The 27,830-nt window shown below is 42.6% G+C and overlaps 1 protein-coding gene across 1 annotated transcript in view; it reads right to left on the minus strand.

Moving 5' to 3' along the window:
• LOC140992385 (receptor tyrosine-protein kinase erbB-4-like) overlaps nt 1-27,830 on the minus strand; it is a 295,571-nt gene that overhangs the window by 48,526 nt on the left and 219,215 nt on the right. Inside the window, exons 13-17 of the mRNA XM_073462698.1 lie at nt 26,336-26,468; nt 21,123-21,216; nt 17,366-17,520; nt 12,136-12,180; nt 7,651-7,783 (exon numbers count right to left, since the gene is read on the minus strand). Coding sequence (XP_073318799.1) covers nt 7,651-7,783; nt 12,136-12,180; nt 17,366-17,520; nt 21,123-21,216; nt 26,336-26,468 — 560 coding nt within the window. The remainder of the gene's footprint in view (nt 1-7,650; nt 7,784-12,135; nt 12,181-17,365; nt 17,521-21,122; nt 21,217-26,335; nt 26,469-27,830) is intronic.

Below are 27,830 nucleotides of genomic sequence, written 5' to 3' on the forward strand. Positions count from 1 at the left end.
AATGTTGTTAGAATAGTTGAAAATAGTTGTAAAACTTTTGAGGAAGGTTCAGGGAGGAAACGTCAGCAGCATTAATGAATTGTGATGATGCGCAAGAGCAGAGTGCAGAGTGTCTTTTCTCAGGACCAAAGCAATAACAGTATAATAACTTCATTTTTCTGAAAACAATGTTTACCAATACTTCTTACAATATTATGCTGTAGTTGTCTTCTGTGAAAGGTTACACAAAACATTGTGTGATGTGTTTTGTGTAATGTTATGTTTTGTGTAATATTGTGTTGTGTAATGTTTTGTGTAATGTTGTGTTTTTTGGATTGTGTTTTGTGAAATATTGTGTCTTCTGTAATACTGTGTCTTCTGTAATATTGTGTTTTCTGTAATGTTGTGTTTTCTGTAATGTTGTGTTTTGTGTAATGTTGTGTTTTTTGTGTAATGTTTTGTGTAATGTTGTGTTTTGTGTAATGTTGTGTTCTGTGTAATATTGCGTTCTGTGTAATATTGTGTTTTGTGTAATGTTGTGTTTTTTGTGTAATGTTTTGTGTAATGTTGTGTTTTGTAAAATATTGTCTACTGTAATGTTGTGTTTTGTGAAATGTGTTTTGTGAAATGTTGTGTCTTGTGTAATATTGTGTTTTGTGTAATGTTGTGTTTTGTGTAATATTGTGTTTTGTGTAATGTTGTGTTTTTTGCATAATGGTGTCTTTTCTGTACTGTGTTTTATGATATGTTGTTGTGTTTCTGTAATGTTGTGTTTTATGTAATGTTGTGTTTTATGATATGTTGTTGTGTTTCTGTAATGTTGTGTTTTGTGTAATGTTGTGTTTTATGATATGTTGTTGTGTTTCTGTAATGTTGTGTTTTGTGTAATGTTGTGTTTTATGATATGTTGTTGTGTTTCTGTAATGTTGTGTTTTGACGCTCAGGGCCACTGTATTTACCTGTTGACCAGCAGCACTAACAGATACATACTGTCCTTTGTCCCACTTTAAACAAACTATAACCTCCTTGTTGTATGTTAACAGTGTCGGTGACATGGATCTTGTGCTGTGTTTGCGTATGATGCATGTAATGTCTACTTTACTCTCCACGAGCAGGCCCTTTCACAGCACGGGCGCCCTTACAAAGAAAGCAGCGTCACCCTCAGTCCTGAGCCTGGCCTGAGGAAATGTAATAAAGTAGTAATAAGTAATATAAGAAAGAAAAAGTGCAAATGCCGGACACAGTCCTAAAATAATGACCCTCATCATGAATTTAATAATGCAATGGTAATTTAACTATCAGGCTGAGGGCATGTAAGGTCACCACGGAGACTATTTTACACACTTATTTTCTTCTTGATGTGGCGTATGTGGATGGCGTGGTGAAATATTCTTGTTCTATACTTAGGAAACTACAATGACACGGAGTCATTGAGAGCACATTAGGACAATTTGTGCATGATAGCAGCAGAGCGGGCTTATCTGTATGCAAGGACATTTATTCTGGGTATTAGTGAGTCCATCCCAGCAGCTATGAACTCACTTCTTTCTCCACTAACTGCATATAAAGAGCAGTCTTTCACTGTACTACTTAGTTACTAAACATGGTTGCCAGTGGAAAACTTCCTCTGGGAGATCTGATATCTTTCCACCAGCTGGTTCAAATTTCCGGGGTGTAAGTGTTTGGAATTGGAGGCAACACACACGCACATTTAACTTAAGTACACTAGATGTTTTAATTTCTTCTTGCTGAGGCTATTTTTCTGAAGTACAGTCGTGGGGCCCGTGCCTAAAAAGAAGTCTAAGATGGGAAAAGAGTATTTTGACCACAAAGACTGTGTGCATGCAGAACTGTAGGTCAAAGCTGAACCAAGAATTTGGTATGAAAACTCTTTTTTTTAATTGTTTTGCCAGTTAAGTTTGCACTGGTTTGATTGTTTATCCTGTTTTTGCTCCATGCTTGCTCAAATCTACTAAAACTAAAGTAAATGTATCGATCCTTAGAGGTCACATATTGTAGAAAGTGAGATTTTCATGTATTTTGTTATATAAATAGTGTGAAAGTATCGAAATGCCCACAGCCTTGCTCAGAAACCGTGCCTTTAAACGAGCCGTCAGGACTTCGGTGAGTTTATGATGTCACAACTAAACAGTAACCGCCCCCAGTAATGGCGTGGCTGCAAAAAACACTGGCCAAGTTAATCTGGAAAAACAGGGGGCGGTGCCTGCTCAGGCCTGTGGAAGCTGACCAATCGGAAGAGACTGAGCTTTTCGGGGGGGGGGGGGGGGGGGGGGCTTTAAAGAGACAGGCACTAAAACAGACAGGAAGAAAGACAAAGGAGAAAATAATGTGTTTCCTATCTATGTCTTTGTCATCCTTATTGTCCATGCTGTGATTTATTCTATTTTGCTTTAATAATAAAAAAAGTTGTACTAAACTTGGATTAGGATCGGCGTCATGGTCCTGAGGTTTTCTTGTATTTCGTTTCCTGTTTTATGTTGAAAATTGATTCCCCTCATGTGTTTTCGTTACTTCCTGTCTTTGTCTTTTTCCTGCTTTTTCTTTACTTAATCAGTCCCTGTGTATTTTCTTGGTGTGTTTTCCCCTTTTAGTTTTCAGATCGCCTGTGTTCCTCGTGTCATCACGGTTTGTACTTTTTGTTGCCGGCCTTTTGGTCAGTGGATTAAGCTTTACGTTATTCTTTACCTACACATTACAATAGGTAGTGTCTTCTGGGGTCTTGACTGACATTTATCATAAGCTTTAGTGTACTTGAACAATGCTTGGCTGCACCACATGCCTTTGCCTCCGTACAGGCAGGAGCTGTCCAGCTCCCCTGAACGCTGAAATCCTTCTTGTAAGAGAGCGTGGAAGCAGCGTGGGAGCTGTCCGCAGCCCGCGGTGCTGAAACACTCACACGGGCCCGCGTCTGCACAAAGCAGCTGGAAGAGGACCTTGGGGTGGAAGGATGGAAGGGAGGGGAGGGCGATTCCAAGTGCATTAGTCGCGCTTCATTGGACCGGGGTCAGAGTTCAAGGCCCGGGGTCGCGCTGCAACAGTGAGGGGACTTTTGCTGTTTGTGCTGTCGCTCCCTGAGAAAAGCAATTTGTTTTCAAGAAGCACCACAGTGGGAGACTTTTTTTTTTTTTTATATATTAGCCTCCACTTTTTCCTTCAAGGTGAGAGAGAGAGAGGGAAAAGAAAAACTAACACAGGAAGTTTTAAAAGATAGAAGAAGAAAGCGTGTGTTTGCGAGGGATGAATGGAGATAAGGAGATCAAAATGGTGAAAAAAACAACAGAAAAGGTGACGCCGTGAGAAAAGACAGAGAATAGTAAAACAAAGAAAACGATAAAGGAGTGTGTTTTGCAAGTCAACACAGTGCAACAGCCTTCACACGTGTCCTTGATATGGAAATGCCGGCTGAACGCTCAGAGCACTGGAGGCATCTTCTTCCTGTCTGACGCGAGAGGTGAGCTCTCTGTTAGAAAAAAAAAATACTGTAGGGAGAGGAGAGAGAGGGGGAGTCCCTGAGCCTCCGCCGTCCCCAAATCCCTCATCCTGACAAGCTTGATCTCCATTCGCAGACACAGACTCAGCTCTATTATTCGTTTGAATAGAGAATCCACATTCAGCCAGCCGTCCAAAGCCTATCGGGCGCTTTCATCAGCCAAAAAAGAGCCTCTGGAAAGTGTGATACAGACTGCGAGGAGTGCAGGTTTTTTTTTTTAGTATGCTGGGTAGGTGAGAGAGGAGGGCGGCATTCAGACGGAGAGGAGTATCTGTGTGTGTGTGCGCACACGGCGTGAATGCACGTATTCATAAAATTCAAGGGAGGAATTTAAAAACCCAGAGCGATGTGAGGAAACTGATGCCTTATGAAATGAGCGCTGGCAACAAAAATCAAGCACGTTTTGCTTACTGGAGACATATGACCGCTGCTTACTAAATAGTTCATAAAATAAACATTTGAAAAAGCATTCTGGATTGAAAGTCTTCAGTTTGACGGCTCGAACAATGGCTAGAGATCACATTTCCACAGTGCTGAAAGAAGAAGATCCTTATTTAAGTGTAAGTGCTAATAAAAGTGAAAATACTGTCTTACAAGTAAAAGTCCTGCGTTAAAACCTCTATTAAGTTAAAGTATTTTCAGATAAATTTACTTAAAGTATCAAAAGTGAAAGTATCGTGCAGTAAACTGTATTATATATGATGTTTTTAGATCTTTGTGTATTACCCCTTTCACACAGAAAGCCACAAAAGTCTGGCTCTTGGGCACAACGGGCATTCATTCTCGGGCCAGATGACTCCGCAGTAGTCACAGCTGTTCATCAGCAGTGACGGAAACATGACACTCGATGCCGACACTGGCGCCATGACGCACATTGAAGTTACGGACGTGCATAAAGAGCCAATCAATCAATCAATCCAATCACTGTCTGAGCAAGTTTAGGAGTCACCCGCACAGTACATTCAGATGCTAATTAGAGTCGTTTACACCTCCGCCGTCCCCTCCACCCGTCCACTCCCACACAATTATTTACACACTATTTGTGGCACAGGCGGACGTGGAGTTCAGACTGTAAACTGACGCTGACTGCCGGGAATTAGTCAAGTTTGTGGGCATTCACAGGGCTGATAGCCGGCGTAGTGTTTGAAAGAGAGGAAAACAGTTAAAGATGGCCTCCATGGCTTTTGTTTGTCCCCAAATCTAGGTTGAAGCACAGGGGAGATGGCGCCTTTGCAGTTGCAGACTCTGGAATGAGTTGCCGCTACATGTTAGGCTGGCCTCTACACTGCCTGTTTTCTCAAAACACAGTTTTAAACCTCTGCTTTTGATTCGGTATGAGGGTTGCCTTTCTTGTTCTTATAGTCTTTGTGTTTTATTGTGTTGTTTGTTTTTGCTATTTCTGACTTAATCAAGTACTTGGGCCAACTATTCTTGTTTTTGGACACGCTTTATAAATAAATCTGGATACCAGATCCTTGCCAGGGACCCGATGTCAACAAATAGTGAAAAATGCTCACCACAACGCATGATCCTCAAATTGCTTCTCTTTTCCAACCAACAGTCCAAAACTCAAAGATTCTTCATTCACGGTCATAAATGACAAGAAAAAACAACAAATGTTCGACACTTTTGCCTGAAAAGTGACTAAAAAAAGATGAATCGACTATCAAAATAGTTACGAATACAAATTTTCTTTCGATTGACTAATCGATTGAATGACTCATTGTTGCAGCTCTGTCAGATCCACGTACAGTATCTCTAAAAAGTTGGAGAACAGCCTGTCTTCAGCTCTCTGACGATGCATTTTCCAGCTAATCCAAGATGGTTTTTAACAGCTTCTTTTAAAAAGAATTTTATTAACCTATAAAAGAACAATTCATTCTTTAAGTTTATCAAAAAAAATCTAATTAAAAATCAGCAAACTTGGGGGAACATGGTTTTCCCTGGACAGGAAGGGAATGAAAAATAGTATCGTGAAAAGCAACTAGGGACTGAAGCTGTCAGACAAATGTGTAGAAGTATCAGGCAGCATTAAAAAGGCCCATAACTTTCATTTTCAGCTGTTGATCCACAGCTTCCTTCTTCAGGATTCAGCCTCACAAAAACCCGTGACCCGTTGAGAGCGAGCAGGTTCAGTGTCACGATCAGGACGCCACAACAAGCTGCTAATGGCGGACACTGACCCCGTGACCTACACTCTTAATGAGTGGTCTGTCTAACCTGCAGTCCGACCTGCAACCGCTAAAGATTCTATTACGTCTAATTACCTTTACACCCAATTAGGCTTCGTCGGAGGTTGGGAAAATTAACTCGTCCGGCTATATTTCACGTCTCCCCTGGTGGAGTATTGAGTCGAGCTCTGCAGGAGGAGAAATCACTCACAGGACGGTTTTTATTCGGGGAGATGCAAAAAGGGAAAAAGGGGTCAAGAAGATCTCCCCTCCAGCTCGAGCCCCTCCTCGTCTGTGACAGTACATTAGCGGATCTGCTCAGACTGAAGACTTCCCTCCCGGTCAAGAGGCTGTCGGAACGGGCCCCGCTTGATTAAGATGGATGTGTGTGGCCGGGATGAGGCACAAACTGCCCGTGGCCGCCCTCCTCCGACTCCCGTCTCTAGCCTGACAGCTGTCTATAACACTGCTGCCTCTACCTGTAAATTATACTAATGCACACTGACAAGCAGCTTCTATAGGCGAGGCCATGCAAAGACCCGCAGTGATGACATAACCGCTGGGGGAAGGTGTCTTGTAGCGGCACAAAGGTGAACAACCGGAGCACACATGCAGCACATGGACCCCCCGCAGCTCACCCACACCTCAATCTTTCACTTTCTCCCCTGAATATTAAGTCGGCTCCGCTCTCTAATGCTTCCCAGAAATGAACCCCCCCTTCAAGGCTAGATCGATGGGCGATGGCAGCCGTGCATAATGTTTAAAGAAAATCTTCTGCACACCGCGTGGTTTGGCTAAGCACCACAGCCAAGGTTTAATGTTTCAAGGCTTGCTTATGAGTCCAGTTTGGTTTGCATCCATCTGGAAAAGTGCACGACTTTGAGGTAAGGCATCTCTAACGAACTCAAAGACGAGTGGGAAGAAAGTAAGATTGATGGGTAACGCTTTTTTTATAGTCAGCGTAAATAAATGCTGAATTTATAGTTAATTAAACTATAGTTAATCATTATTTCACTGTTAACAAACAATAAAATGTAGTAACTGGTGTTTAGAAATCTATAACGCTGAACCTAACCAGCTTAGAAATGATTTATAAAGCATTTAATTGTTTGTTAAAAGTGAAAAATCTAAATTAAATAAGGTTTAATTAACTTTTAAACTGACCATTTAGAAATGTTTGTTATTGTTAAGTGTTACAGTTTAATGAAAAGTCCCTAAAAACAGCAGGAACTTACATTGTGGCCCAGCAGCAATGACTAACAGTCCAAAGGTGGGCCAGATCTGGCAGCCAGAACATGGGTAGTGTTGACATAGGCTTGGGTTCTTGGCAAGAGTATAGCCAGTGATAGTCATACAAGTAGGCTGTCATCGGTACGTCATGAGCGCCCGTCAATTTACCAATCCAAAGTCCTACAAAGTCCTTGACTGAGATTCATCCGGGTACCAAGACTGCGCAACTGTTATTGGAGGACAGAGCGAAAAATATCGTAGCCTACTTTCTGACTATCACTGGTCCTAGTCTGGCACAAAACCCAGGGCTACGTCATTGGCACCCTTGTTCTGGCTATCAGATCTGGACCTCCTGTGGACCCTAATTCATTGCCAGGTAAGTCGGCTGTTACCGACTTTGCAATGTGGTAAAAGCCCCCACCAGGTGTTTCTTAAGTTGAATTCAACAAACTTTTCCTTGTTCATTTGTTGTCACATTAATAGTAAGGTAGCAGTAGGAGGAAGCATTTCCTCATTTCCTCTGCGGGATCAATAAAATTAATTACACTGCGGTTATTTGTTGATGATAATACAGAACGGAGCTATTTTGTTCTGTAGCTGCAAATGAAACACTTAATTCTCCTTTCAACAAGCCTGCATCCTTTGGACCAAACTGAGCTCAAGGCAACAGCGCAAGAAAACTGCAGAAATCAATTCCCAGAAGAAGAAAAATGAAAAAAAAAATCTTTCATGTTGTTGTGATGACCTCCGCCCTCTCACCTCTGTCTCCAAGAAGCGCCGCAAGGCCCTCTTCTTCTTGATGCTTTTGCGGCGAACATAAACGGCCACGCTGAGCGCCAGGATGACGATGATGAATAGACCGCCGATAATGCCAGCTGCTATTAGCGGTGTCCTGTAGAGCCGGAGGAAGAGAAGAAACATTAACATTGCTGAAACATTAAGAAACTAAAAGGCACTTTGAAAGAAAGTGCAAACCTCAGCCAATGAATCCTCCAACCTGCTGTTACACCAAAAAAAACACATACTTACTGCTCTTGAGAATTAACCCTTTATTCTGAGAATCTACAGAAGACGTCTTTTATGAAATCTCTCATGAAGAGGCCCATTTCTATCAATCTGAGAGATCTGCTGAAGCCAACAGAGCCAATGGGAAAAAACTACGAGCTGTAAAAGCTTGTTTTTACACCAGGGTTGTGTGTCATGCACTTAAACAGCCATTAATAACCTTTCTGTTGCTCTGACAACATGTGTTATGCCATCTTCGATTATCTCCTTGAGTGATGCTCAACTCCGTCTAATCCATCACTCCCGTTCTTCCACCAAAAAACATCCACGACTGCAACTTCCAACACGTTCGACCCTCCACAACTCCATTTTGCACCCCTCCCTGTCGGCCTCCTTTCGTTTTGTAGCTTCGGTTTACAATCACAGAAAACAAGCTCAGACACACAAGCCAAAAAAAGGCTCCATTTCCACTTCTGTGTTTCCAAATGGGCACACAGCTATTTCCAAGTGAGAGACTCCTCCATTTCCACAGGTCAGAAGAAATAGCCTCTGAGGCTGTGTGTTTCTTCTGGGTGGTAGTGAAGCTACAGCTCGTTCTACAGGAGACAGGAGTTCCTTCGGTACATCTGACGGATGTACCGAATTTAAAACTACAGCTTTTTAAAGTCTTTAAATTGATTTAAGTCTGCAATCGATCGCATAGACAATAAGACACAAAACCGTTAAAGACAAAAGAAAGAAAAAAGGCAGTTACTCAAATACAAAAGTTGAAAACAATACAACAACGTTTCACACTACAGCTGTTCCATAATTTACCCCTTTAACTAATATATAGTGAATGTTTTTTATTTAAATAATTTGCTTTTAAACATACAAATTACTCAAAAATCATACTGACTTTCTCTCATATTAGACAAACTTTGGATTGGTTTCAGGCAATCATTGATTTTTTTGATTTCATACATGATCCAGCCCAGTTAAAGGTTCTGAAAACCAACGATACATTCACAATTGTACGTGTTGTAGGTACCATATTGACATTTCTATGTGCCATTTCATGTTTACATTATATGTTAGGACCGATTTTCATATTGGGAAGTGGAGGGGATGGTGGCATAGTGACCACAGTTCAAGTCTGGGTTTCAACATTTGTAAGTGTTACACCACAGGGGATTATGGCGTTTCAACACTGGTAAGCAGGACCCCACCTGATATTTTTAAGGAGACGTCAAGACAATGTTTTGACGGGAAGTTGGGACATTTCCAACTGTGTTTGTGGAAAACCCTAACCCTAACCTGAAGCCAAAACACGATCTTTTCCTAACCCCGACCGAGTGGGTTTGGTGCCTAAACCTAACCAGCTCATAGTCGCAAATACCCTGAACCTAAAGAACGTAAAATCTGATTTATTCTGGTGATTAGTGTATGATCAGAGCTGTTTACAAGTTTATATATATATATAAATATAAAGACAATTACAAAAGCTCAGCAGATTCACAAATGAGGGGCATTAAGGAAAAGATGTTAACAGAACCGGCAATTAAACAAAAAGTTAATTGGTTAACGATTAGTAGTTTTGTTCTCTGTGAATTTTCAAAGTTAGAAAATTGGATTTCTTTTCTGTATATTAGTTATGTATGGAACTACGTGATGACAGTCGGTATGAGACAAATAACGATGATTTTTAACAGTATTGACTGTATTTCTTTTTTTTGTTTCGATGTAATCTACATGTGTTTTCCAGCATCATCACTCCGAATAAACGACAAATTAAAAAGCGCCTATCTTTCACAAATTGCCTGTGAACCTTCTGGGGGAAGAATCTGCTTAAGGCGAGCCTAAAGGTTGGAAGTTAAAAGCTCTTCCTCGTCACTAATGCATTTGCCATTTACATACTTTCTGCACTCGTGTCTACTACTACGGGATTATTCTCTGCCCTTTATTTCTTTCTTCGAAAACACAACATATAGCATAAAATAACACCTGCTTTCTACCTGATACTTGAAGTTCAAAACTCTATTAGCCGTAGAGGCCATTAGCAGCTAATGGAAAACTCATGTACCAAGGAGCTATGGGAGAGCAAGGTGCCGCAGCGTTTGCCATATCGATTGTGACGAACTTAAAGAAGGAGGAGGAGGAGGACGGGGGTTGAAATTTACAAAGAGGCTGCGGGTTTCGCCATAATGAGATATACAGCCATGTGGGGAATAGTAATGCAGCAGTTTGGAGTGATTAGGTCGAGAAAGGGGGGGGAGAGAGACAAGGAGAAACCAAAAAAACTATGGAGAGAGTCGTATAGGGGAGGAGAAAAGGGAAGAGGATGGCTCAGGAGACGGCAAAGACGGAAAACAAAAGCGGAAAATGGTGCCGAGACAAATAACAGAGAGTAAGACAGCACTTAGAGGTGAGAGACAAGGGAAAGGACTCCTCTAATTAGGAGGAGAGGTTTTCCGGCAGAACAAGCGACACGGGGTCACCAGATGAGACGGGGGAATAATGCCGTTGTAAGAGCAAAAGAACAAGTCTGGGACTAGAGGCTCAGCAGAGGCTTACCAGAGGGAGAGGGAAAGGTCTTGTTTCTGTTTTCCTCTGTTTAAAAGGAGCCCGAGACCTTAACAGGGCTCGCCGGTTTGGTTAAGTTGTAATGAGTTTGTCACCCTTTTGAATGTGCTCTAATTGCAAAGATCACTTGTTTTTATGGGTTTTCTAATAGAGTTGCTGTCGTGTCTTCAGGCTATTTAGGTTGCTCGGCTGTTCACAAACTGTGCTTCGGTTTTTGTTTATTCTGCTTGGTTGTTTTTGGACCCAGTTGTTCGTATTGCTAGAATAAAAGCACCATGAGCTGCTGTATAGTTCTTTGGGGGCGTGTCACGAGTCATTTCAGGTCTCTAGGTGCTACACATTAAAGGTCCGGTATTGTAGAAAATCTGATTTCCATGTTTCTTTATTAAATTTTATTATAAAGCGGGTCTAGGTGATATATAAATACTGTGAACGTATCAGAAACTGTGCCTTTAAACAAGCCGTCAGGACTTCTGTAACGTTGTGACGTCACAACTATACAGTCTTGCTCAGGCCTGTGAGAGCTGACCAATCAGAGAAGAGTGGGCTTTTCGGGAGGGGGAGCCTTTAAGTGACAGCTAACTTCAGACTTCAACCCAGACTCCCTTATAAAATCGCTCAATTTTGTGAGTCGTTGAGGTAGGAGACACTTTGTGAAGCGCTGTTTCTGACAAATTCTTCATTATTTGGGCCTTCTTGTAAATTCGAAAAAACACTGATGATTGGAGGTGCTGTAGCGGTCAACCGTATGAAAAAAATAACCTGTTTCTTGAACATTAAAGGTGCACTATGTAGTTTTGGTGAAGAAATTCAAACGCCACATTTTATATTTACAATATCTATAGGTGTTTGAAGCTAGAAAGGTGGCAGGGTCCGCCAAATAAAAAACAAAGTAAAGCTGTGTCGTTCTTTAAGCTCAGTTTGTTTATTCAGTCAGTGAAGATCTCTCTTTTCTGATTCCCCAAAACTACGTAGTGCACCTTTAAGTCTCAGGTCATGATTTCTGCCTCCTACTCAAATAATCTCACATTTTGGAAAATACTGTTCGCTTGTGTCTGTCATGCGTGACCATAAAGGCAAGACACGATTATCTTAGCTTAGCATAAATGTAAAAACAGTCCCAGTTGGTTTTCTGGCAACCTCAGGGTGATGGCAAGAATCCAGAAAGTTGCCGCTCCCAGCCAAGAAATAGTCCCAGTACCTAACTTCCTGTAAAGACCACAACTTAATAATGTTATAAGCTCTTCCTACATTTTCTAGTCATTATGCTAAGATGAGCTAAACTAAGCTAAACTAAGCTAATTGTCTTCTAACTCCAGCTTCATGCAGACGAGTACATGAGCAGTTTAATCTTCTCTGCTCTGAAAATCCACTACAATCACTTCTACTTTCACTAATAACAATTATAACGAGGACGTTGATTATAATTAATGAATCATAATTCATGTGATTCACACACATTAAATAGTAACAATGGCACACATTAGACCACAAGATTCAGATAAAGTTTAGACCGGAAACCAAAAGGTTCCCAATTCATCCGTTAATTATAACACACAAAACAAGCCTGCACTCTTTTTAACGAGCATCATGAGAAACTTTAATGAGTAGTGGCAGGATCTGATGGTGATCTCCCCCCTCTGTCCCACATTACAGATGTACCCTCAGATCCCTTACCTGTCCATCATCCCGAGACAATCTTGGAGTCTTGGCCCGACGCACCTGCAGGGTAGACAAACCAGAGAGATCATCCATTAAATCAGGGACAGGTTATGAGTAAACCTCATGTTGTCTTTCTTGCACGTCAATCAGCTGTCACTGGGCAGGGACCTGTGGAAAATTGAATCCCGAGCACGGCTGACCACTTGTCAGTATGACAGGAGGGAAGCGTTTGGGTGAGGAAGCCTCGTTCTTGTTTGTTTCGGGGGGATATTTAAATGGAGTCTTGAGCTGAGAAAACATTTCTGCACCGTCTGGATGTAGAGTTGAACCCTGGGGGAAATTAAAACAGTCAAATCTCAATCAAAGGAAACTAAGGCACCTTTTCAATATCTATTAAGAATTAATAACCTCTATAGAGGTGGTGGGAATATCTAGACAGTTTGGTTTAGAGGTCGGGTCTGTATGTGGAAGATTATATTCTGGGATGTGTCAGCCTGAAACATCGCCTTCCCAGCTGCTTTTCTATCTAAGCCAGGTGCTATATTATTTTCTAAATATTTTCATTAAACCCTAAAAAGATGCATTTGTAAGGGACGGCCACCTGTTGATGTCAAACTCCGAACAACTAGGGGGCAGCATATCATCAGAATGACCAGCTGCCTTTAGCTAGTTAGCCCTAGTTAGCCACACAGCTAGATGGCAAAGCCTCGTTGGAGCTTACTCCCACCTGTTATTTCTGGGCAGCTTATTTCAGCTGAAAAGCTAATTAATCATGCCTATCCAGCACCAAATGGCAGACGGACAGAGAATGTGTCAGCTAGCTGGTTAACACAGTGAACCATTTAGAAGCTAAAGAGCCATATATCTCCTACGGGAGATGGTGGAGACCAAAAATGGAGCTAAAAGCGAGTGACTATTGGACTTACATTCATCAAGTGACCAGAAACACAACTCAATATTAATGTTAATGTTGCTAGCATGTTCGCTAAATCAGGTAAAGCTGGTTTTATTTATTTATTATATATTTTAGTGTTTTTTTTTTTCCAGTAAATCTTAATTTTCCTCTGAATACAGTACATATTTCTGAAAAAGCAGAATGCCTCTGTTTTGTTTCAATAGACTCTGATCCAGGGACGTCTCTCTCTGATTCAGCATTATCAACAGGATCCCTTTACCTTCTTTTCAAAAACAGGAAGTACCTGCATCCTTTTTTTGTTTTTTATGTTACTACCTCAACAATCAAAGCCGCTGATAACACCACGATGAGTGAGAAGTGCAGTTTTTAGCATTAGGTAAGCAGGAAGTGATTAGAGCAGACTCTTAGCTGCTCATTAATTCCAGCTCCTTGAGTGGAGGACTTTGAACAGCAGGATAGACACAGGAGAATGAGTTTTGAATGCTTCTGTGTGTGTGCGTGCATGTGTCTGTGTGTGTCTGTGTGTCTGTGTGTGTGCACGTTTTTGCACAGGCACGCAAGACACAACAAATTACATAGTAAATTAGGAGAGCAGGCTAACTTTGGAATTAAATCGGGTGACAACTGTGGCTCCTCCAAAGTCACTTCGGCGTCAATTAAATGGTGCACCAAATAGCTAATTAGCAAGCAATCAGTGTCTGTATCCAGTGTTGTGTGGTTGTGTGTGTGTGTGTGTGCACATGAGCCACATAGTTTCCTTTCTGGATGAGTAGGGAACAAAGGAGGCAGGTACAGTACATATTCTTATTTTTATCAGTATTTCTAACAGTAAAGAAGAGTTAGGATGTGGGTTGTCATTAGCCTTCTGGGTATGTAAACAGAAAAGTATGATGTACACCATGGGCTTCGCCTTGAGCCTTTCTTTTTATACATTTTGGCAAATTAGCACTATTAAAAGTATGCCGAATTAGCTATTAGCACTTCTTGTTCACATTGAACCCATGCACGTACAGACAGCTATCACTGGATTACTTTGACAGTGAAGAAAACTTAAAAACATGATTATTCTCAGGCAAGTTCTGCAGTTTCAAGTAGCGTCTCTTTCCCTTTATATTTAAAGTTAGGACCATTTACAAGTATGCCGAATTAGCTATTAGCAGTTCTCCTTCACAATGGACTCATGGATGCACAGACAACTATCACTGCATCACTTTAAAACTGAAGAAAGCTTAAAAGGTGAGAATTCTAAGGCAAGTTCTGCAGTTTTAAGAAGCATCTTTCCCCTGAAATTTAAGCAGAATTAGAGGCGTTTTTTAATGACAGATGTCAGAGGTAGTGATATTGATGGAAACCTAAAGTCACACTGAATCTAAAAAATGTGCTTCACGTCCGTGTGATCAGATTTGCCTGAGATATCACTGAGAAAAGGACTTCTTCCTTTACTTTTTTCAGAGGATTGGTCCCTTTCACCTGACACACTCTTCCCTCCGTTGGCATCTCTCTTTCAATTCCCATGCCCCCCTAGGGAAGTGTGACTCGCAGTTTCAAACCCTTTGAGGCAGCTGGTTTAATCGTCTGCTCCGTTTGAGCTATTATTTAGCCAGATACCAACTCTTTACCGGCTGCAAAGGTGCTATTCTGTTCCTGACACTGACCCCTGACTCTCTGAAATGTCTCATTTTGGCTCACAGCCTCAAATACCTGGCCTCAGCGTCTGTCTTGGCATTAATCCAAGAGCACCCTGCGGCTGGAGGGCAGGATGGGATGACAAGGCATGATGGAGGTGTTGTCATTCCAACGACAGATTAGTGTTCACACAGTCGGGATCAGGCACTTGTGTGTCTGTGTGAGTGAAAGCTGTCACGGGAAACTGTAACCTCACATCTGTCTTCTTTCCCCTTACATCCATTGTCTTTTCCTCTTCTTCAGCAGCCCAACATCTCCTTTAGAGCTGCTCTCATATTTTCAACTCTTACAGGGTAGCTGCAGTAAAATAAAATGACCTCGTGCTATGTGAGAGACAGTACATTGAGTCCCTTTCCGCCCTCGGATCATATCTCCAGCTCTGTTGCTAGGTTTCGGCGCTCAAACATTGTTTGCAGAGTCCACCGACAAGCTCCACCTCAGACCCTCACCCACCATCTCCTCTGTTTACTGGCAATCCCCTATTTTCAGCTGCTTCCTCGCTGGTACGCTCCCAGTTTGAGTAAAAAAAATAAAAGTTCAAAGTTGCAGCCACACCGACTTCAAAAGACGAGAGGGGATGAAGACATAAACCCAGCTGGATACATGAAGAAGGCACATTTTCTTTGTTTCCACAGCCTCTCGATGCTTTTTCTAAGACTTGTCCTGCTTTGGCCTCCGCATTAAAATGTGTTTGTTTACAGCTGGGTGAAGGCTGAGCTGTGATTTTATTTACAAGTCTGTTTTTGCAGTTTGTTTGAGACGCTGCTCTCAGCACCTCTGCAGCCAGAAATGTAGCGGTCATACCAGGTAACCTGAGTATCTGTTATGTGCATATATCACCTTTTAAAGGTGCATTGTGTAGGATTTAGGGGGATCTAGAGGGAGGGCATTTTCTACAAGCAAAATATGCTTATTTGATGTGTGCCACGAAGATTGATGCAACTTTTATGTCTGTCTGTGAAATAATACAGCTACAGCCAGGAGCCGATTAGCTTAGCTTAGCATAAAGACTGGATACAGGGGGAAAGTGCTAGCTTGGCACTAAAAAGAAATCTCCCACCTGAGTCATTCTGAAGCCATTGAGGAAATCCTGCATTCTCTCTAATAGGCTACAGCAGTAACTCCACTGGTTTCTGATTGTATGTAAGCTTATGAGAAAATGACCCTACTTCTAACTTGATTTATTACATCAGTGAACAGTTTCCTACTGAGTTTATGGACTCAATCACTAGCGTCCAGTCTTCTTTAACACAGCATGATGATCATTTTGTAAATTATGGTCCCATTTTGAGTGAAATGGACAATAAAGTAGACCATACCTTAGGGCGTGGCTACCTTGTGATTGACAAGTTGCTACCACAATGACCGTCATCCGGCAAAGAGGCAATACAATGCTGTCCAGCTCCACTCTCTCAACCAAATATGGTCACTTCTGGCTTTGGCTGTAATACCAAACTTGAGGCTTCAAAATGATAGTCCACAAACCAATGAGTGACATCATGGTAGGGCAAGTGGCAAGCTAGCTGTTCGCTGTCTACATTCCAAGCTTAGTTAACTGGCTCCTGGCTATAGTAACTAAAGTGGTTAGCTATCCTATTTTTTGGCAAGAAAGCAAATTAAGGTATTTAACTCTAGCTGCTGTTAGCTAGTTAGCTCAGTTAGCTATGCATCTAGCAGTCCAGACTGGGAGCTTATAGCACCAGGAGAGTGTTGGTGTTTACACCACTAGCCAGAACGAGCTGCTTTTTTAGTCAATAAATAAAATGTCAGCAAATGGTAATAAAAAAATACCTATCAGAAGTTACCAAAGTCATGCCTTGTAATGGCTTGTCTTGCTTATTTAGCATATTCAGGTTACAATGATATAAAACGGATATAAAAGCAATAATTCCTCACGTTCGAGAAGCTGGAACGAGAATGGAACCTTGAGAAAGTTTGGCATTTTTGCTAAAACAATTCCTCACTCACCAAAAGTGTTGTAGACTCGTGTCTCTGTTGACAGGCTCACCAATTAATTGAGTTGTAGCTCCACAGTAAAACCCTCTCCCAACACCAGTTATTTCCAGACATGGTATAAAAATACCTAATTGTTTTTGACAGCCTTTTGTATCTCAATCGCTTGTACAGTTTTACGCTGCGTATTCGAGGAATCTTTTATCATAATCTGAAGCCCATTTGAAGCTCTTAAAGTGACCTTTTGCTCCAGTATGTACTTTCCCATAGAACCACTTCCACCAGTCTCTCCTCTTCCTCATATTTTCCCACTCTACACCCCCGTCTTGCTTCATATCTCCCCTCCAGCCGCCGTCTCTCTGCAACCATCCCTTCATTCATAGTTCATCTGCACCGTACTCAGCGTGGCCTTTGGGGTCAATGCATTCTGCCTCTGACCGAAGGGACCCCAGGAGCCAGCTACAGGTCGGGGGAATCGAGCAGCTGCGAGATTAAGTCATCTGCTCTGCCTCTCTCTTTTTCTTTCATTCTCTCCTCGGGAGGGAGGCGCCTCATGTCCAATGCAGCATGTCTTCACTATGCTTAAAAGCACCTAAGCCAGGGGGGATTCTCAGGCGAGTACAAAGACGTCGAACACTTAAAAGAAATGCATCAATTTTTATACGTCTCTACGTGTTGTCCGGCTCTTACCCCTGGGTGCAATTGGCATGGCAGGGATGACACTCGTTGTTGGCCTTGGCGTACTTGAAGATGAAACTGTTGGCCCCCTGCAACCCGTCGGGGCACTTCTCCACGCAGTTGGGTCCATCTTTGAAGTGGAGGCATTTTACACACTGGTCCGGGCCCTGAGGGGAGAGGAAGAACAAGGAGGAGGGAGATGAGAGGAGGAGCAGGAGGCGATGGACAAGGGATGAATAAAGAAAAAGGAGCAGGAAAGCGATTAGTGAGGTGGAATTGTGAGACAAAGTGACGGGCGAAGAGGTGAGAGGGAAAATAAAGTAAGGGAGGAATTGGAAGAGGAAAGGATGGAGATAAAGAAAAATGTAGGAGAGGAGACGGCAGAATTGAACAGAATCACATTCAGACCCGGTGAATCATGTCAATTTGCTCACTTCCTACCACGACTAATGCGGCTGGCGGGACACACATGAATTCCACTCAGCGGTTTATAATGCGCGGAAAGAAAAATTGGCGAGAGTGTATTCGCGCCGCAGCCCCCCGTTTAAATTGGCAAAATGCACAGGGAATCAGGTCGTGTCAAAGTGCGGCGCATCCCGTGTGATGGAGGAGATGACAAGTGGTAACCGAGCTCCCCGCAACAGGATCATGAATAAGTAACACGGCGAGAAGTGTGTATCGCTGATTGTACCTGAGGTGTGTGTGTGTGTGTGGTGTCGACTGATGCGCGAGCAAGAAATGTGGCAGACGGTTGCATCCCGGAGCTCCGCTGCTAATGACGACCGCGGTGACCTGATGGACAGCCTCTCACAGTTTGACACATGCGAACACACGCCATCAATAAACATTATTCTCACTTTGCATGTTTGTGTGTGTGTGCGTGAACGCATACAGATGTCAGAATGCATTCGGGTATGTCTGCGTACGCCGTGCGCATGTGTATCCGTGTGCGAGAGCGCCCGTGGATGATTGACTCTGGTGTTATTTACTACTCAACTGTGACCAGCATCTCAAAGTCAGCCGCCTCTGTGCATCCTTGAGAAGTCGCTCCTTCTTCCTTCATCTCTTATTCTCTCTCCCTCTCCTTCTCTGTCTCCAGAGACAGTCATAAAAGGTTACTCACACAGCAACTAAATTCCACGAAATAAGTCATGCGGCACATTAGACACAACTTTCTGTAGCGCAGCTCTGCAAATGTACAATTAGCCTCCGTATATATAGTGGTTTAGCAGACTTTTTTTGATGTACCACTCCTAAAAGATAAGGGTGAGATTATTTTGTTCCAGACCAAGAATGTGCTTCTCATTTCGATTAGAGACATTTTTTTCTCTACTCCATTTTTTAAAAAAGAAGAAAAATCTGCTGATATGACCTTCATTTTGCAAAAAATAACTGCATTGTCACGCAGAAGCAGAGAAGGTGGAACCAAATGCACGAGAATGGGTGGAGTTTATTTCCTGATCACAGCAACGCAAGGGACAATATCCGGGGAACCCATGGACAGGCTCAGGGATACGGCAGGAACGGGAAACAGCAATGGCAGGATTAAGGAAACTAAGCAGCAGTGGCAGGATAATGGAAACTAAGCAGGATAATGGAAACTGAGCAGGAGCAGGATAATGAAAACTTAGAAGTAGCAGGATAATGGAAACTAAGCGGCTGCAGGATAATGGAAACTGATCAGGAGCAGGATAATGGAAACTGAGCAGGAGCAGGATAATGGAAACTGAGCAGGAGCAGGATAATGGAAACTCAGCAGCAGCAGAATAATGGAAACTCAGCAGCAGCAGGATAATGGAAACTCAGCAGCAGCAGGATAATGGAAACTCAGCAGAAGCAGGATAATGGAAACTGAGCAGGAGCAGGATAATGGAAACTGAGCAGGAGCAGGATAATGGAAACTCAGCAGCAGCAGGATAATGGAAACTCAGCAGCAGCAGGATAATGGAAACTCAGCAGCAGCAGGATAATGGAAACTCAGCAGGAGCAGGATAATGGAAACTGAGCAGGAGCAGGATAATGGAAACTGAGCAGGAGCAGGATAATGGAAACTCAGCAGCAGCAGGATAATGGAAACTCAGCAGCAGCAGGATAATGGAAACCAAGCAAGTGACTTGACAATGACTGAACAAAAGACTGGACTTAAATACAAACTAAATACACAAGGGAATGAGGTGCAGACACGGAAGGTGCTGATAGTTTGGAAAAAGCTGGATAAACACTGGGAAGAGGGAAGAGCTAATTAGGGAGATGAAGTGCAGGTGTGGAGGGAAAGTCAGGCTGGTGAATAAAACAGGAGGGTAAACAGAACACCGGAAAAATTGACAAAATACGCCACGAAAACCTAGAAAACACATAAAACAGACATACAAAGAAACTGAAATGACTTTGACATGTACACATGATGAGAAGGGAACCCATGAAGTCTTTTTTGTAAAATCTACTGAAACAAGTGTAAATAAACAATTCAATGCACGATTGATGTAAGGAGGTTTGCTCTAAGTAAACTACAGAGCCATATCGGTGTGTAACGATCCATTGATCAGGTCGATATTTAGATTTTGAGATGCGGGTCAACAGACAAACATCTCACTCAGCAGTGTGCTAACATGCTGGTCTGTAACAACACTGTTTCAACAATATTCGGCTGAAATAAACATGCAGGCAGGCGTGTTTCCACTTTTTTAGCTACATTCTCATTGTGAGTATCATGAAGGTGAATTTTTTTTAATTTGCTTGTGTTTTACTTAATTGCTGTTCCAAATGTGAAGCACTTGTCAAAGTTTTGAAGAGTTTTGCTTCATTTACATGGGTTTTGTCTGACGGCATTGGCACCTCTTTTCGTGAGATGAATTACAATGAGATTTCTCACCCAGTGTTGTGTTTAATGTTTTTGGAGAACGGTGGGTTTGGCTGTTTCAGGGGATTTGTTGACAATAAAAAACTTGAATATTGCCAGACTCACTCTTGAAAACTAAGCAATATCAATGTGTCATGTTGCAAATGTTTCCTCGTTATAAGTACAGTAATTTTGTTCTCTCCAGATTGATTTATTTTGATTGTTTTTACAGGCCTGAGGATGTAAGCATGTTCAGTAATTCAAAATGAAGAAAGGCAGAAAAATAGCAGCTCAAACATATACATTTGTGTTGCAGAAATATATATTTTCTGCTTTTCTATCCCCTTTATCATTCTGCAACCCCTGAGATTTTTCTTGCGACCTTTTCCGGGTGTCTCCGGCTTTGGGAACCGCTGGCTAATACCATTATAATGCAAATGATGAAATGACTGATGCAGCCTTCCATTGAGAAGAATGCTTGTTGAACATACTGTTTGTGTTTTTGTGTGCACATCTGTGCATCTCCACTGACATTTTAAAGGGAAATTCTAACATTTTGGAGCGTCGTGGTGTGATCGCATCCGATATTCCAGAAGTGACTTTACTGGAAGGTCAGAAACTAATCTCATTTTGCTGTTTTGAGACTGTGTGTGTGCGCGCGCTTGCCAAATCCCATGCTTCCCAAAGTAGCCACAGTAGTTTATCATTCCTCCCATTAACCTACCATTCACCTTTGCAAACACAGCACTTATATCTCCTGCAATCCTGCGCGTGACGCCCAGAGACTCGCACAATAAGTTGGAAATCCACTTTAGCACGCAGAAGATATGAGAGGAAAAATGAGAGTGGTGTTTTTTTATCTGAAAGTGAAAGGACTAGTGTTACGTGAAAGGGAAGTTGAGTTCGAGGGTGGCCGAAGTGTATTCTTACCTGGCCTACACATGTCATGGTGTTCTTGTCCGTCCTCTCACACTGGTTATCACACTCCAGGCACACAGATCCGTTGGAGAATTCACGCACTTCCCTGGTAGAGATAATCGAGATAGAGATGCATGTATTATAGATTTGAGAGCATACCCGCATTGAAATATTGATTAAGAGCCTGCTGAGGGGAGATTTTGAAGTATGCTGTGTGCGTAAGAGTGCAAGCTGTACATAGCAGCCCTTTGATTTTAAACCAACATGTGATACAGCATCAAGAAAGCAATCTTACACCTTCATTTACTCACGGCCATCTCTCGCTTTCTGGACAGCTGGAGTGCCCTCTGGAAGAGGGGCACGCCGGGCAGCGAGCAGCCTAAGACTATTTGATCAAGTTAAAGGCTTAGCATGGTCAATATGTTAACTGAGACGGGCCCATGAATAATGAACAGCTTTTTTAAATCACGGGCAAACACGAGGGGATGCACGAAAAAATGAAGGGAGAGAGAGGAGAGCTCGTGGGAGAAGGGGAGGGTGGTGTAACAAGGCAGGGACACAAGTTTGCTCTGATCAGGGTGATGGGGGAGGTACAGAGGGGGTGTAGAAGAAGAAAGGTGAGTCAGAGGAATTCACTTTCATAATCTTATCACAGCCCAGTCACCAGGGTATAATGTTAGCAGTTGACGTTTCTACAAACTGCAGATCAGGTAGAAGGACCATCACCAAAATCAGCTATTGTTCATGGGACGTCGGACTATCTCGAGATGCTTTTTGTGGCAACCAAAACTGAGTGTTTTTCACAGGAAGGCGAACCTTCTCAAGGTGTTTTATTGGCGACCAAAATCAGCTTTTTTCACGGGAAGGCAGACCATCTCCAGGTGTTTTTTGTGGCAACCAAAACCAGGTGTTTTAAGCCAAACCATGCATTTTCCTAACCCTGACCAAGTGGTCTTTGTGCCCAAACCTAAGCATAGCATACGCACAGGGTTATGACTAGAAATAGTGAAATAAATCTGAACATACGTAAGTTGCGACAAAGAAAAGTTAAGAGAAAGCAGAAATCCGACAGCAGTTTGTGCAACTAGTTCAAGCTCCACCGACCCTTTATTTAGCCATCTGGAGCAATGTGTGTAGGTCATGATGGCTTTGTTTTTCTGCTTAGACTTGTGAAGGAATAGAGGTAAACAATGGAGCTCAATATTGGGTTTATACGCTGCAATTACACCAACAGGAGCTGCACAGCGCCTCAGGCCATACTGCCGAATCCCTATATGTGTATATGTGTGTGTGTGCATGCACCCGATCTATAAATGTCTCCCTTTGTTTGAGTCAGAATCAGCGCATTATCCGCGTTTTTTTGAAGTCTCCGGCGAGCAGAGGATGGCTGCTGTCAATAAGAACCGCCGCCGATCAAAAACACTTTTCACATCAGAGGGATCGATGAGCCGATGCAGAGGACAGACGTCCTCAGAGGAGGATTCACCCAGTTACAAACAAGACCCTTTCTCACAGTGGTGAGATAATGAGAGTGACTCACTGTTTGTGTGTGTGTTTTGTTTGTATTTGCATGCGATGCTACCAGGGTGGAATAAAGATTCGACGGATTCCTTCCTTGTGAGCGGGTTTTTTTATGTGATCTTGAACTGAGGAATTCGGATCTCCTGCGGGTATGTGTGGTTTTTTTTTGCATTTTCATGTGGTGAATATCAGATGGAAATTTTTGAGTCTTGCTGGTTCTAAAAAAGAAAGAGAGACACTCTGACACTCCCGAGTTCAACTGTAGCACATTAAAGGGCAATAAAAATAAAGATAAAACCCTAGATTTCCCTTTTGCCGAGCCTTAATGTCAGAGCATTTTTTTTTTAATGGTCCTAATGGTTCGTCGTGTTCACAGCGGTTCATCTCAAACATCCAAATCCGCAGTATCAGAGAGTGTCCTTTTATTAGTAATGTTTTTGGTGGACTCAAAGGAAACTCCCATTGCTCTCTTTACATTTCTCCCTGGTCTTTCTTTCCCTTGTTCCAAAATAAATTAGATTTCTCTCCTGGAAGCTCTGTCCAGGGGAATCCTTTAGAAAAGGGCCCAGGCAGTGGAGAGATATCTCTTTTGTTGGTTGAGGGGAATAAAAAAAAAAAATACATGGAGGAGAATAGGCGAGAGACAAAGACCTCTGCAGCGGTGCTCTCCAGGGTCATTTCCATTCCGTCAAAGCCGTTCCTCCTGATTGGCCCCCTTCACGGCTGGAGGTGTGCGCCAAGGCCCCACCGGGGGGACGGCCTGATGGGGGATTAGCCCTGTTTTAGCAGGATTTTAAGCAGGACTGTGGCCACCATTCAGACCTCGGAACCTGCAGCAAAGCAGAGCATGGCCAACCCATCCGAGCAACTTTTTTAATTAAACACTTTCAACGCCTCCCTAATCCGCTTCCTCCCTCCACCCCCAACCCTCAGTGGACGCCATCTCAGACGTTTTCTTTTCCCCCTCTCGCTCCTGCTTTGTTTTATTCAACAGATGTATAAACTGAAGGGAATTAGTGCCTTTCCTCATTAAGAATGGAGATGTATAACGAGGGCGAGCTGAGGAATCTTAAGGTTTTAAATCGCCAACCTGAAAACATATTTAATGAGCGAACACATTCTGTGGAGATATATAGTCGAATACAATACATCCAGTGCAGAGCAGATATTAAGTCGACCTATTGGGAACACAGTTGAACCCCATATACAGTGAGTAAAGCAGAGATTTTCTAACCAGTCATTCCTTAGACTGAGACAAGTCTGAAGCAGCCACAGCGACAAGAAAACTGTACACATTGGTTGTAAATGGGTGCAAAGGTAAATTCGTAAATGGTAAACGCACTCCATTTAGATACCACTCAAAGCACTTTACACATGCCACACACACTTAGTCATACTCTGATGGCAGAGGATCCTTCTATGCTCGGGCACTTACACACGGACAGAACAGCCATCAGGAGCAATTTGGGGACACTTCAATATGCAGTCGGAGCTGGGCCAAAGATGCCCCAAAACATAGGGTCAGGGTCCAACCAAACTAACCTTTTTAGTGTGTGAGCATATTGTAGAACGGCCCAGAATAGAAGAGACAGTACCCAGTATTGACATCCGGTATTGACTTTACAGTACTGTTCATTATGTGTATCAGAAAGAGAGGCCAAGTCTGTTCAGGATACATTGTTTGGTGCAATAACTGTCACCAGTGATGAAACTGTAAACCTTATCTCAGGATTCAGGAGTGGTGGCTGCCACATGTCTAAATATAACATCACCCTAATCTTGTACAGACAGCGACTGTTTCAGCAGTTTCTTATTTTACAAGACAAGGTAAATAAACAGAGCGCGCCTCAGCACTGACAGCACGGTTTCATCAGCTACTTTTGTCAACATGAACTTTAAAGATGCCCTGATATTGTTTAGCTGATACCGTTTGAAGAACTGCTGTTTGACGTGTTGAAGTGCAGTCTGGTCAATCTCCGACACAAAAGTCTATGTTACATCAGTACTTGATTAGAATTTATGATGCAACTAAATCTACTTGAATTTAGCTGTGCCATCGCCCTCAAGTAATTCAGTGACCCGTTTTTGTATATTTAAGCCAATGATAAACCAATTACAGTCGAGATTTGTTCTATGTTTGAACAGTCAAATAACTTCACTTTCAAAGTCCAATTTTGTATGCGAATGATTCATCATTCCTTCGTTTACACCACTAGCACAAGAGCTCTGGAGCAGCATACTTACTTCAGAAGTCATAATGTTAAAACTGTTTTTAAAACTGAAATTCTTACATATTGCACCTTTAATGTAATATATGAGATTTAAATACAGGATATAAGCGCACAAACACCAATCACAGTATTTGTCATAGGTTGGGTAAACTAACATTTAGCTAGTTAATCACCTTGCTAAGAAATACATGCATTTGCACTACAAATCAAGTTTTATACTGACTTGAATGAGACAGAAAGTACATCGTGTGAGTCGCCAGTTGAAAAAAATCTAGGTTATCCAAGGTTTCCATCTCAAAAAAGCTCCCCTTTACCTGCCAAAGACACATTTACTTGATGCATGGCGGGCGGTGACTTCTTTACACAAGGCCAACCTGTAGGTTATGGACATTTTGATTCATTTCAGGTCAGAGACAGAAAGCAAGAAGTGGGCCCTGCTTGCGATGCATCACAGCGACTGACTGTATTTACAGTATAGGAAACGAGTGTGCTTCAGCAGCTCCCTGCCACGCGCCTCTTCCTCACCAGTCTTCTTCAAAGCCCTTGCTGTGAGCTGTTTTTGCCGGCAACTTCAAAGCCTCCCTCCCACAAACGGCGCCGGGAAAGGACCAGCAACAAGTCAACATGACCGAGGGTTGCTCGCTCTCATACACACTCTCTCGCACACATACGTGCACCCTCTCCTCTCCCCCCTCGGGGGAAAACACAAGCTTGACATCACTGCTTGCAAGAAAGTCATATTTATCTTGTGGCAGGCGCTGTCGGTACAGTCTTATTTTAGATGGATGCTTTCAAGTGTTGCGATTCACAACATCTCCTCGTTCATTCAAGAGGAGCACAAAAGGCTGGAAACTACATCTACAAAGAAGTGTTTCTCCCCAGGTGAGTTGGCAGTGATCTTTTTGATGTGCCTCTAGGCAGTATAAAGCAATGACCTGAATGCAATTATTCACACTGAAACCAGAACATCGGTGGATTGTGAGGACAATCGGAAGGCCTTTGTCGTAAATGTCAGTCATTTCGCAGCTCAGAGCAGTAAACACTCTTGTCTGTCAGCGCAAATGGGCACTTTGTAATAAAATATAATTCTTCAACAGTATATTCAAATTGATTTTGGACAATGGATGTAACATTCAGCCAAATGCTCCTGTAATGTTCACGTTAACCGTTTCATCTCATTACATTCATGCCAATCGGCAATTAGACTCTCCTCCTACAGAGCCCCTGAGAATGTTTTGACTTCATGCATCAAAGCTGTATAAATTGATTGTATTTCATCGTCTTGTCACGTCTTGGCTGTTTGCATGGGGATTTAATGTAGCCTCACGTAGCCATAACGATCTGACATTCAGGAAAATGCTCATTTTGAAGATTTGTGTCAGATCAGCTCAAACATACTGCTGGACACTTTGGTCAGAGTGCATCAAAAGAGGAAAAAGATTGCTAGAAAGTGTTTGTGTACGGACTGCTCACCCGTCAAAGAGGTTGCAGGACTCGACGCAGGTGCGGCCTCGTCTGAAATATCTGCAGGAGAGGCACTGGTCGGGCCCCGGGCCCCAGCACCCGTCGTCCGAGCACATCCGATCACACACCATTCGCAGCTGATCTGTGGAGAGAAAGGATGTAAATGAATTAATGTAATCAAATATGTCAGCAAATGCAATCATACACGTGGTTTCAGGCACTACTATAGCCTGCAGATACGCACATAATGCAATTCAAGCATACTGGGAACATGATACAGTACATTAAATGAATTTTATATAAATAAATACACATGTAACTAGTAACTCAAGCTAGCAAATACATGTAGTGGTCTAAAAAGTGGGATATTTGGCTCTACAATGTAGTGAAGTAGAAGTATAAAGACGCAGAAAATGGAAATTATTATATATACATATATATATAAATATATATACATATATATATAAATAAAAGGTAGATGCCATCACTTCTTGTTAAGTGAGTGTGGGTCTGTTCTGTACCTGCATGTGTGTGTACATGCATGCACATTTGTGTGTGTTCTTGAAGCTGCGGGCCGCAAAATTGGCATTCCCCACACCTCCGCCATTGAAGATCACCCAGACCTGAACCTTAAGCCCTTTATTTTACAGTTGAACCACAACAATCAATGCTTTTCCATTGGTCTCAGCGTGTCCTCCATCCGGTGAGTGACATCCACGTCCCCGGGAGCGTCTCCCAGCGGGGGCGGAGCCCTTTGTCAACAGCCGAAGGGTCGATGGTGGACAGGGGGTTGAGCCTAATGAAGAGGCCTGTGTAAGGCCCTCTTAATCGATCCCTAACACACACACCACACTCATTATCTGGCTAATGATATCAATGACAGCCTGGCAGGCCAAGAAAAACTACAGTGGTCCATGTCTGCCTCCTCTAGTTATCTCTGTCTTTCTAACCATGAGCTCCATACCTTCCTCTCTCTGTCAGACTTTTCCACACCCTCACTGAACAACAATATGTGGTCATTTTCCACCGTCTGCAGCCAAATCCACATGTAGACAATTCACCCCTCCATCGGGTGTCCCCTTCCCCGTGGCTAGCAGTGAGCGTAATCCGCCTCTGTGCGTGACACATTAAGCACTTTCCTCACGGGGAGCTGAATAAGGGCTTTCATGGCCAAGGAGCGAGAGAGAGACGCCCGCGAACCAGTCGCCTTGGAAACGGGCATGTCGGCGTTTGCGAGGCTGGGGTTGGATTTGCAGAGATATGTGGGGAGTCTAAGTTTGGAATTAATTAGAGGGCTAATAGGAAGGAAAATAAGAGAACAAGAGGACTTAATAGGTGTTACCACTCTGTGTGAAAGTTTCCTCTGGCATTTAAGGCATTTCCCTTTATGGTTCACAAACATCAACATCAATACGTGCATCATAAATATATATAAATAAGGGTACACTTTACATGAACACATATTATTATTAAAACTTTTTACTCGTCAGCATGCATATTAGTA

This window comes from Pagrus major, chromosome 24 (genome assembly GCF_040436345.1).
Source record: "Pagrus major chromosome 24, Pma_NU_1.0".
NCBI classification, from domain to species: domain Eukaryota; kingdom Metazoa; phylum Chordata; class Actinopteri; order Spariformes; family Sparidae; genus Pagrus; species Pagrus major.